Below are 12,150 nucleotides of genomic sequence, written 5' to 3'. Positions count from 1 at the left end.
TTTTATTTACATAGTTTCTATAGCTCTTTCCCTGATACAGTAGCAGAGTTGAAATAGTTGTGACAAAGCCCACAGAGTCTGAAATATTTGCTATCTGGTCTTTATGGAAAGCTTGCCTTCCTAGAGAGGTGCCTTTCTACCCTAGAGAGGTGCCTTTCTAAGAGCAGGCTGTATTAGTTCCTAGGTCTGTCATAACAAAATAGCACAAACAAGGTGACTTCAGACAACAGAAATTTCTTCTCTCACTGTTGTGGAGGCTAGAAGTCCAAGATCAAGGTGTCGGCAGGGTTGGTTCCTCCTGAGGGCTTGGATGGAGAATCTGTCCCACACCTCCCTCATCGTTGGGCTTATAGACGTACCACTCCAATCCTGTCTTCACATGGCCTTCCCTGTGTTTCTGTGGCTTCACGTAGCTGTCTTCTGTGTGTGTATGTCTGTGTCTCTTCTCCCTCTCTTATAAGGACATCAGTCATACTGGATTAGGGCTCCACCCTACCCCAGCATGACCTCATCTGAACTAACTATACCTTAAATAACACTTTTTCCAAATAACATCACCATCTGAGGTACCAGGGGTTAGGGCTTCTGCATACGTTTTTTGGGGGGCAGTATTCAACCCATAACGCAAGTCCAGGGTTACCGAATGACTAGTGCCCAGCAGCCCTGCTGTGTATCTCATCCCAGCAGCGCCCTTCTCTCTGTGCCCAGTCTGGGAAAGTGGAGATGTGCGTTCCTGGTATGCTGACGTTTAGCACGATCTAATGGAGAGAAGAGAAATAATTCAACAGCAGTTACAGTAGAGTGTGAGGGATGGTGTGGAAGGAGGACCCCAGGGTGCTGTGGAGGGGACAGGAAGGGAACTGAAGCTCTACCAAATAACATCGAAGCTGGGACGGATTGAAAGGACAAGGAAGAAGGAGCTGGAGGGGGCTTCCCTGGTGGCACAGTGGTTGAGAGTCCGCCTGCCGATGCAGGGGACATGGGTTTGTGCCCCGGTCTGGGAGGATCCCACATGCCGCGGAGCGGCTGGGCCCGTGAGCCATGGCTGCTGAGCCTGTGCATCCGGAGCCTGTGCTCCGCAACAGGAGAAGCCACAACAGTGAGAGGCCCGTGTACCGCAAAAAAAAAAAAAAAAAGAAGGAGCTGCACAGGTGAAAGAGCTAGGAAGACTATTCTAACAGAGGGAAGAACATGGATGAAGACCCAGAAATTAAAAAAAAAAAAGGCCTTGAACCTATAGATGTTCAAGAGGGGTGTGATTAAGTTTAAGGAACTCGCCCAAGGTTTTACAATTATCAAGTGGTTCAACTGAAATTCAAAGTCTGACTTCAGAGCCCAGGCTCCTAAGCACTGTCCTGTAAAGGCAAGATACAAAATTACTTAGAAAAATGGGTAAAAAGAATTATATAGAATCCTAAAGGTGGCTATGGTGGCAGGATTGTGCATGGTTTGTTTGGTTTTTGAAGCTCTATTTTCTAACTTTTTAATAATTTTTCCTCTATTTTATAATGGAAAATTAATTTTATTTCATTAATAATTAATATAGAGGAAGTGATTGAGAGATGGACAAGGAGAAAGAATGGGGATGCTCTGGCCCAATGCTCTTAAATTAATTTGATCAATAAAGTAAGAATAAAGTTATTTCAGGAGAGCAAAGGGAGTAATGGGGCTTTGGGTGGAATGGAGAATCTCTGGAGTAGCCACTGCAAGAAGTTACTAGTGGTGCAGTGGTTGAGGGTCCGCCTGCCGATGCAGGGGACACGGGTTCGTGCCCTGGTCCGGGAGGATCCCACATGCCGCGGAGCAGCTGGGCCCGTGAGCCATGGCCGCTGAGCCTGCGCGTCCGGAGCCTGTGCTCCGCAACGGGATAGGCCACAACAGTGAGAGGCCCACGTACCTCAAAAAAAAAAAAAAGTTACTAGATAATGAATGAGGAGAAGAAAAGAACTGCCAGGTAATAGTGTGGGCTCATTTGAAGATAGACTACAGCTAATAAAAATTATCTTCATATAACTATAAACAGAGCAAAAATATTCTGCTACAGCTATGGTGATCTTACGTGAAAAATGTGTAATATAAAACTCTGGTTATTCTACTATTATAGTATCATAAATAAATACACATACATGGAGGCGAGGATTAGAATGGAACAAGAAAGGACTTGATGGGTAAGGTCGAGGTATTACAGATGCATTTCCCCTTTTTTCTGCCTTGTAAAAATGTTTCTGTAGTTGAAATGGTGTCTGCAGACTTTCCCTAGCACACACTCTTGTTCAGTTCTATGACTTTTTCTGCCACTGTACAGCCTAAGCAAATAAGCATGCTGTAGGCACCAAAAGTGGTGCTAGCTAGGAAGCTCTCTAAGGACAAATAATAAATTTGGTAATTATCACGAGGCTGGACAGCAAGTTTGACGGAGTCAGGAGCTTTATCAGGCCAGCATTTGCCCTCGAGTCTCGGGAGGAGCCCAGTGATTGGCTCCAGCCGTACCAGGAATGAGCTCTGTATAGCAGATAGTTTATAGTGCAGAGTAGAGAGTATATAGTATAGATTATATAGAATGACTATAACTGTGATCCTCAGGGGTCCCCTTCGTACTTGCTTAGGCTCCTCTCATTCTTCCTCTTTTCTCTTTTAGGTACGCCATCTCTATGGCCCGAAAAATTGGAGCAAGAGTATATGCCCTTCCAGAAGACTTGGTTGAAGTGAACCCCAAGATGGTCATGACAGTGTTTGCTTGCCTCATGGGGAAAGGAATGAAGAGGGTGTAAGGCCCAGCGGGCAGGACTGGAGGCGCACATGCGTTTCTGGCTGCTCAGCACTGGGTGCTCCCAGGAAACACGGGGACAAGTCCAACCATTCCAACGTTTTCAACTTGGTGACATTATACAAGGTTCCAAAAAAAAATGTGTATCTGTTCAGCCAAGTAGCCTTCGTGTATTTAACAAAAAGTGCTTTATTCTTTGCAAAAGACCCAGTCTCTTACAAATATTTTTTTTATTATTGAATTGATTGCTTTGAAAATCTAGAGACAAAAAGAATTTATTTTCCAGGCACCCTTTCTGCTTTTGCCATTATAGTCAGGTATAGAAGCTGTAGGTAGTGTTGTTAATTTTAACATAATCTTTCAAACCAGCTTAAATCGGCTGCTTTCTTGTTTAGGGTGAGAACCAGGAGGGGAGAACCATCAGACCAGCCCTAAAACCGGCTTCTGGAGGCCAGCGTTTGATCTGTTACGAGCCTCCTTCGTGTAGCCCTTCTGCGCCCTGTCTCCCTGTGACTTTGCTCTCCACTCTCTCAGAACTCTGCCTTCTCTGTGGCCGACCTCTGCCGGCCGTCCTCCTCTTGGGGCCATTTGGATCATTTGACCAATCAGTCAGGCTGTTGGGATCTCCAAGAGTCTCTGGTAACCTGAAGACCTAAGGCTCATCATCAGAGCCTTTTCTCAGAACTAGGGTCCCAAATGTCATCAGATTTTTTTTTTCAGCCAATAGGAAGCCCTCTGTTTTTAACCCTACGATTTGGGCTCTGACCAGATCTAACATCTTGAATACTGTGCCTTCAAATAGATTCTTACTTAACTCTTGGTGGAAGGTTCTATCCAAGGAGGGTGTCATTGAGCAGCAAGGCACTAGGGGGCAGTGCAGAGCCATAACAAAGCATCTGTTCTTGGGTGCTGCCTCTCCGTGTATGTAGCTCTGTGTGTTAGATCTAGTTATTGTGGTGTGGCTGGATATCTGGTGACTGGGAACCATCTTGCTCTGATTTCATTTGTTCTTAGATCATAGTGCACGTGATTGCTGCCAGGCCATAGGACCGATGTTTACTTTTTTGGTACCCTCAAGCTCCCAGGGGCCATATGTGCCAATGACCAGTGACCCCCACCTCACCCCCGTACCCCAGCACACACACACACACACACACACACACTCACATACACACATACCTAGCCAGGTGTCAAGCTGGGTAAGAACTGGCTGCATTGCTTTGCGAAGAGCTAATGACTGGATAGTTAAAGAATTCCAAAATAAAACCAGAGGAACAGTGTGAATTTGAGCAGCTCTAATAGACTATGCAATTTCCTTGAAAGCTTACCAAAGGCTAAATAGCAACAGAGCACTGGGCACCAACACTAGACCCCCTCTATTGTGGTGGAAGGGCTCATCAATGAGGTATCTTCTTTAGGGGTGGTATGTAGTGGAACTTAGCCATTTTTCAAAGCAATCGAAAATGCATCACCCCAGATCTGCTCCTTGGCAGTGGGCTCAGGAAGCCGACCTGTGGCTTCTCCCGGTCCATAACCTGTGTTTCTGCTGCATCTGAATGCAAAGCGGTTGGCTTTGTCTTAATCTGCACTTCACCATGTAGCCTCAGACAATTCTCCCCCATCTGCCTCCAGGAAGCATGTTACTGCCTTAAAGGACAATGAAGATGAAGTAATGCTCAAGTTCTCTCCAAATAAAATGTTCCCTGTATTGGATGTCTTCTGAAGGTTTCGTAAGAGTGTATCCTAGCTTATTCATTCATTCAGCCAACACGCACTGAGGGCTGAAATGTGCCAGGCATTGCGCACGGTTTGGGGAATACACCTGTAAATGAGGCAGGCATTGTGCTCAGCTGATCAGGAAAGCCTGATGATAAACAACTCCACTGACAGCTGTGATGAGCGATTGATGCAGGCAGGGTGACACAGGCTCACAACAGAGGACGCCATCTAAGGAGAAATATTTTCGCGGGAAGCTGAAGAGTAAGTTGGAGGGGGGTGGACAAAGAGGAGGCCAGAATGAAAGGTTTAAGACACAAATTCTCAGACACACATTGAACCCAGTCATGAGCAAAAGCCAGACTTGGGAATTGGTGCGAAACGGTTTCTAGAATGATTCGAGGAGGAATCTTTTGGGCTGGCGGTGCCTGAGGTTTCCTCTCTAGCCTGGCTGGGCCTCACTTTGGCTGGCACGGGGTGGGAGGCAAGGTGTTTGCTGAGGAATTCTGCTGCAGCCGGCCCCCGCGGGTGGGCTGCTGGGGCAGAAAAGCATCTGTTTGGCAGGGTCACATCCAGCGCTGCACAGGTGTCACTCGCCCACGCAGCTGCTGGGAAGCTGGGCTTTTGTGCTTAAGCTGTGCATCCTGGCTTCACCAGCAGCAGCTCTTTGGAGATGGCTCTTTCCTGGCCTGACATTCCTACAGCTTCTACACTTAGGAGGTAGCGGCCTGCCCTACATATCAAGAGGTTACCAATATTAAGTGTGTTTTTTTGTGTATAAGACTGCACTGATAGGTCCTGACCAGAAAGACTGAACAGGTACAGGAAAGCAGAATACTATCAAGGGAAGAAAACTAAGACTCTTGGAGACAAGAAGCCTAAAGGAATACAGCCATCTGAACACGATAATTTTTCTAAATTTAAAAGTTTTTTGTTACATTTTAGCCCATCCAAGTACGACATCAGAAAGTAAAATTGTACCAAAGAGTCTACAGTGGAAAGCAGGCCACCTTCCCACCCCTGTGTCTAGCGATGTGCTTTGAAGCCAGCTCTTATTGGCTCCACCTGGCTCCAATGTTAAATCGTTATCTTGAAATTGGCCATGGTGGGCGTATTTACAGTATAGAAATAATCAAACTCTACAAATAGGGGTTTTTATCCCCAGATATCTGGTTTACCAACCCACCACTACCTCTGTCCCAAAACCTCAGTTCCCCTCCTTGTCAGCAACCACTGTTACCAATTTCTTTTGTATCTTTCTAGAAATAGTCTACGCACATGTTACACACACACACACACACACACACACACACACCTTTCTATTGCAAATATTAGCACACCATACACATCATTCTGCATCTCATTTTCTTCACACTAAACCTTGGAGACTGTTCCACGTTGCCAAATATAGACCTGCCTCAATCTTTTCAACAGGTGCAAAGTATTCTGTTGAATGGATGTGCCAACCTGTATTTAACCAGTGGCCTATAAATGGATATTTAGGTTGTTTCAATCCTTTGCTACAGCATATAAAGCCACAGTGAATATTATGTCCACTTCTTGTGCTCAGAATGTTCATTTTAATGTAACAGGTACTTAAGTTTCTGCTCTAGCAAAGGTATTAAACACTGTAGAGTCACACATCAATCCTCCTCTGAAGTTTCCTTGAAGTATTTGACAAAGAGCCCTGAGCTGGGATGGGCCCTTGAGCCCCTCCCATCTTCTCCATCTCACATCTAAAGTATGTTAATCCAGTGGGGAGATAATGTGCACATGCAAAATGTACTCAAAAGCAGAATGTGATAAATGCTGTAACAAATTTGTAAATAAAGTATGGGAGCTCAGGGGAAAGATTAATTCTGAAGGAAGGATTAGCAACATTTTTCAGAAGATCTGAGCCCTGACTTATGAGAAGTGGGCAGGAACCATGCCTCACCATGTTGATGTCTCCAGCAGTGCCAAGCACTTTCTAGATTTTTAAGGAGAGCTGGGTAACTGAAAAATCGATTTGTATTAGACGTGAACAAATGTTTCCTGACTGTGGGAGATGCCAGAGAGAAGTCATTGTGAGAAAAGTTGCGAAATAGACCTACCTGCAGAGTTTTTAGAAGGGGATGGATTCCTGTTTGGAAATTAGGCCATTAGAGCCTGTCTTGAGACAATGCATAGGACTAGATGGGCTTTTCAAGTCTCAGCCAACCTAGTGATTTCATCCACCTAAACGCACACACACAATCTAGTCTGTCCCTTGGAGCACAACTGTGGTCTCGATTATAAAAAGAATGGAAACTCAGCCCACCTTACACCAGCCCATCTCAGACTGATGCTTAATGCACGAGAGACATTCCCCTGTGCTCCCAGTGTCCCTGGGCGGCTCCGAGGCCCACCTTCCCTGCAGTTACTGTACCTGTTGTCATTCAGCAGCTGCCAAGATATCGTCGACTTTGCTCTCTGTCCCCCGCCCTGACCCCCCAGTGTACTAGTGCACTTGGATGAAATGCTGGCAGTGCTCTCACAGTGAGCTTGACATGGCACGTCTCTGCCGGCCTCATGATCCAGTAACCAGAGCTGATGCTCAGCACAAGTCAGCAGTGCTGACCGATCCTCTTGTGAAATCTAGTTCCTTTGACAGTTTCCTAATAAAATTCCAGGAATTAAACTCTCAGCTGCCAAGGACTGCTCTTTCCACGGTGTCCTCACCCCCTATTTTCCAGAAGGCAGAGTTTACCAACTGCGGCTGTGTGTAGGTGACCAAAAAAAAAAAAAAAAAGGAAAAGGAAAATTGTGTAAATGTTTTCTCATGTCTAAAGTCTACACATACTTAATAACCCACCTTAGGTCAGACACAAAAGCACTAGTCAGCACCCAACATCTCACCTTTAACAACTCAGAGAGAGGTCGGCAAAATGGCAGGGATTTGTATATTATCTGGCATGTCAAAATTGGGGAGTTCCATTTCAATAAGTATTCTGGTTAATACAGAGCTAGCATGTATACTTTTTGGAGGATTAGAATGCATGCAAATGTTTAATTCTAAAGCTCTGTGCAATACAACATAAAAGTTAATGATTCAGCAGGCACTTTTGGATTCGGCCAGACCACGGGCCCACTGTTAAGAGTCGGAATGTTCAGACCTCCTTGCTCTAAGTTTGGGGCTAAGACCAGGGGCACTTGGAAGCTGGTTAGAAATGCAGAATCTCAGCCCCACCCCAGACCTACTGAATCAGAATCTGCAGTTTAATAAGATCACCACTTAATTCATGTGCACATTAAAGTTTGAGAAACACTGTCCTAAGAGAAGATCTGCAGTTGATAGTCAGTTGCATTTGAACCAACTTTAAATTAGATTACACTTTCCCAGTAACACTAGACTTGAGAGATTGAAAAAGCCCTCCACTAGCATTTCCCCATCATCGTTGTTCATTGGAGGTAGCCAAAGTGGCTCTGCCCTCCACCTGGGTATATCCCCCACCACCCAGCCTTGTCCTTTGCTGTCCCTCTCCCCCATGGCCCCTCTCTTCCCTGTGGCACCCACTGCCAGCCACAGGCTCCAAAAGCTTCATGTCCCTGGTCCTGCTGGGTAACTTAAGGTGTCTCTTGGCACTGCCTTCTCTTACCTGCTGCCCAGGGCTGCTGCTTTCATGCATCTGACCCAGTTGGTGCCACATCACTTAAGTCTTCTCTCTCGTTCCTTCAATACCTCCATCAAACCTACTGACTTTTCTCCCACCATCTCTGGAGCAACGTCTCTATGACTTCCAGCGACAGCTAGCTGACTTAGTAAACCAAACTGTCCCAGGGGGAGGGGATTGTGGCCCTTCAGTGCCCACTCTTTTCTTCTCCAAAACATGCACTTTACAACGACTTTCTAGGGCTATAGCTTCATCATTGTTATCTTTGCCAATTTCCTAATGGCAAAGAGAGAGCAAAGTGCCTTCCAGATAAACAGTTATAATATGCAAAGGTCCAGAGGATGGAAGAAGATGGTTATCTTTGAGGAACTGAAAGACTAGTATGGCTGAAGGAAAGGGAAATTTGCCATATCATGAGAAACAGATGGACCAGAGAAAGGTTTAGAGCTGATTCTCAGACTCAAGTGTGCTTGAGAATCACCTGGGGAAGTTGTTAAAACACAGACTTTCCAGATCCAACCTTGAGGTTCAGTGCTTAGAGGGCTGGTGGGTCCAGGAGTCTGCATTTTCCACAAATACTCTCAGAGATTCTGGGACTCACAGGCCACCCCTGGAGAAGCACTAGTCCAACCCAGCTGTTCTCAGCTCTGGCTGCACAATGGAATCGCCTCAGGAGATTTACAAGAAGCTGGTGTCTATGCCCCGCCCTCTGAGGTTTTGATATAATTGATCTGACCTGTGGCCAGGGCAGCTGGAGATTTAAAAGATACGCAGGTGACTCTAATTACCAGTCAAGTTTGAGAACCAATGGGATACAGCCTGGGGTGCTCTTCAAAGGGGCGGCCTGGGCTTCCCTGGTGACGCAGTGGTTGAGAGTCCGCCTGCCGATGCGGGAGACGCGGCTTCCTGCCCCGGTCCGGGAAGATCCCGCATGCCACGGAGCGGCTGGGCCCGTGCGTCCGGAGCCTGTGCTCCGCAACGGGAGAGGCCACAACGGTGAGAGGCCCGCGTACCGCAAAAAAAAAAAACAAAGGGGCGGCCTGGGTGGAGCATCTTAAAAAGCGGATAGACCCATAAGAAGGAGTAATGGTTAGAAACGGGGAGTGAAGGGATGGAAGTGTTTCAATGACAAACCCTGCTTTCTTCACAATTTAACCATCCAGCCGACAAGCATTTGTCTCTCTGGGTGCCTAGTGACCTTCCTGGGGCCACGACTCCCAGGCTCAGTATTTGTAGCCAAAGCGAGGGCATGAGAACCTGAGATGGAGTTCTCTGCCTTCGAGCCTCAAATCCCCCTCTTCAATGACTCCCAGGATGGAATCATCTTTCCTCCCCCCTCAGAAACACGGGGACCGGTTACACCAACCCTTTGTGCAAATTCTAAAACTGCTTCGCTCTGCATGAATAAACATGAGAGAGAGAGTGTGTGGAGGGAAAACACATTTATCAATTACGTGTCCTCCAAACCTCCCAAGAGTATGCAGCTTTAATGGCTGAAAGACTTTGAAAGGGAAACTTGTAAATTGAGTTGCACCTAAACTCATGACAAAATGCCATGAAATTGACTGACTCTCTCAGCGCTTACCTAACAGTAAGCCTGAGCTGCATATCCAAGTCCCGGCCAGTCCAGATCACGGTGGCGATGCCCTTATCCTCAGCCCGCTCCAATTGAGAGAAGGCAAAGCAGCCACTATTCACAGGGGAGGTTATCTTTTTAGGCACCGTCTTAATAAAGGCAGAGGGTTACGGCTCTTGAAGAAACACTTGCCATATTATTTTTGCACCTAATGTTCCAAATTGACTGGAGAGGGAGTAATGGTTAGAAACGGGGAATGTACAAATGTACAAATTAGCTGGTCCCTAGGGGGCATGATTCAGTGAGATCGATCCCCCAGGACCAGATTGGCTTCTGGGGCAGTGACTCATCCCCCAACTCTCTGGGAGCAGCAGAAGCAGAGGACAGCTGTCACCAAGGTTCACCTGACCTGGGTAAGGCTCCGGGAAGAGAACACATTGGCCCCTCTCAGCTCCCTTCCTGGTTTATCTTTTTTTTTTTAATGAATGGGACATACTAAACACCTGTTTTGCCAGTCACTTTCAGCTGCTCTCCCATTGAATTCCCACAACAGCCTTCAGAGGTAGGTTATCATTAGCCTCATTTTTCTGCAGGGGAAACTGCACCTCCGAGAAGCTAAGAGATTTGCCTGTGAGCCAGGGTGGAGTCCATCTGATCAAGCTGTTGTGTTCTTCTCTCTCTCTCTTCATGCAATAACTTCAACTTAAGAGTTCAGTTTGAGGAATTTTGCCTGTACACAGTGTAAATACCACCACAGTCAAAACAGAATTTTCCCACCACTCCAAAAATTTCTCCTGTACCTCTTTGTAGGTTAATCCCTTCCTCCCCAGCCTCAGGCCCTGGCAACAACTAACCTATTTTCTGTATCTGTAATTTTGCCTTTTATTGCATCATATAGATGTCCAGAGTATATAAATACCTCCTACAAATCGGTAATAAGACAAACCTGATTAAAAATCAGGCAAACTATTGGAACTCACATACACACACATATACTTATGGCCAATTAGCACAAAAAAGGTTCTTAACGGTATTAGCCATCTCAGAAATTTAAATGAAAGCCAAATTAGACACCACCATACACTTACTAGAATGGCTAAAATGAAAAAGACTGCATCAGATAACAAGGATGTGGACCAACTAGAACTCTAATATATTGTTGGTGGGCATATAAAATGATACAACCACCTTGAAAAAAAGGCACAGGAGTTGCTTATAAAACTAAATATCTCTATGACCTAGCAATTCCATTCCTAGATATCTACCCAAGAGAAACAAAAATGTTTGTTCATCAAAAAAGCCTTGTAAAAGTATATTCATAGCAGCTCTATTCATAGTGGTCCCAAACTGAAAACATCCCAGATGTTCATTAATAGGATAATGGATAAACAAATATTATTATATTACTCAGCAATAAATAGGAATGAATTGCTGGCATATGCAGCAACATGAAAAAAAATTTTAAAACATGCTGGGCTTCCCTGGTGGCGCAGTGGTTAAGAATCTGCCTGCCAGTGCAGGGACATGGGTTCGAGCCCTGGTCCAGGAAGATCCCGCATGCCGTGGAGCAACTAAGCCCATGTGTCACAACTACTGAAGCCTGCGTGTCTAGAGCCCATGCTCTGCAACCAGAGAAGCCACCGCAATGAGAAGCCCACGCACCGCAACGAAGAGTAGCCCCACGCACCACAACTAGAGAAAGCCTGTGTGCAGCAACAAAGACCCAATGCAGCCAAAAATAAAAATTAAAAAAAATTAAAAACAAAAAACATGCTGAGTAAAAAATGCCTGACAGGGCTTCCCTGGTGGCGCAGTAGTTGGGAGTCCGCCTGCCGATGCAGGGGACACGGGTTCGTGCCCCGGTCTGGGAAGATCCCACATGCTGTGGAGCGGCTGGGCCCGTGAGCCATGGCCGCTGAGCCTGCGCGTCCGGAGCCTGTGCTCCGCCACGGGAGAGGCCACAACAGTGAGAGGCCCGCGTACCGCAAAAAAAAAAAAAAAAAAATTGCCTGACACAAAAGAGTACGTGCTATATGCCGCGGACTAAAAGTTTGTGTCCTCCACCCCACCTGCCCCTCATTTATTTGTTGGAACCTAATCCCCAATGTGATGATATTTGGAAGTGGGGCCTTTAGGAGGTGATTAAGTCGTGATGGTGGATCCCTCATGAATGGGATTAGTGCCCTTATAAAAGAGACCCCAGAGAGCTCTCCAGCTTTCTTTCTGCCATGTGAGGCTACAGCAACAAGGGGGCCATCTTTGCACCAGGAAACAGGTCCTCACCAGATATTGAACCTGTGCCTTAATCTTGGACTCCTCACCTTCCAGAACTGTGAGAAATAAGTATTTGTTGTTTAAGCCACCCAGGCTATGGTATTTTTGTTTTAGTAGCCCGAACTGACTAGGACGACATATGAAGTTCTAGATCAGGCAAAATTAATCTGTGGTAATAAAATCAG

General features: G+C 46.1%; 1 protein-coding gene across 1 annotated transcript in view; it reads left to right on the top strand.

Annotated features, from left to right (window-relative positions):
• The window catches only part of LCP1 (lymphocyte cytosolic protein 1), a gene marked incomplete at its 5' end in the record, with an annotated part of 37,163 nt that extends 34,288 nt beyond the window's left edge, over window positions 1-2,875 (top strand). Inside the window, one exon of the mRNA XM_079721684.1 lies at window positions 2,639-2,875. Within this exon, the coding sequence (XP_079577810.1) occupies window positions 2,639-2,771 (133 nt within the window). The 3' untranslated portion in view covers window positions 2,772-2,875. The remainder of the gene's footprint in view (window positions 1-2,638) is intronic.
• Window positions 2,876-12,150: the final 9,275 nt, after the last annotated feature.

Source organism: Hyperoodon ampullatus, assembly GCF_949752795.1.
Source record: "Hyperoodon ampullatus genome assembly, chromosome: 16".
Taxonomy (NCBI): Eukaryota; Metazoa; Chordata; class Mammalia; order Artiodactyla; family Ziphiidae; genus Hyperoodon; species Hyperoodon ampullatus.
This window is presented reverse-complemented; position numbering and strand designations above follow the sequence as displayed.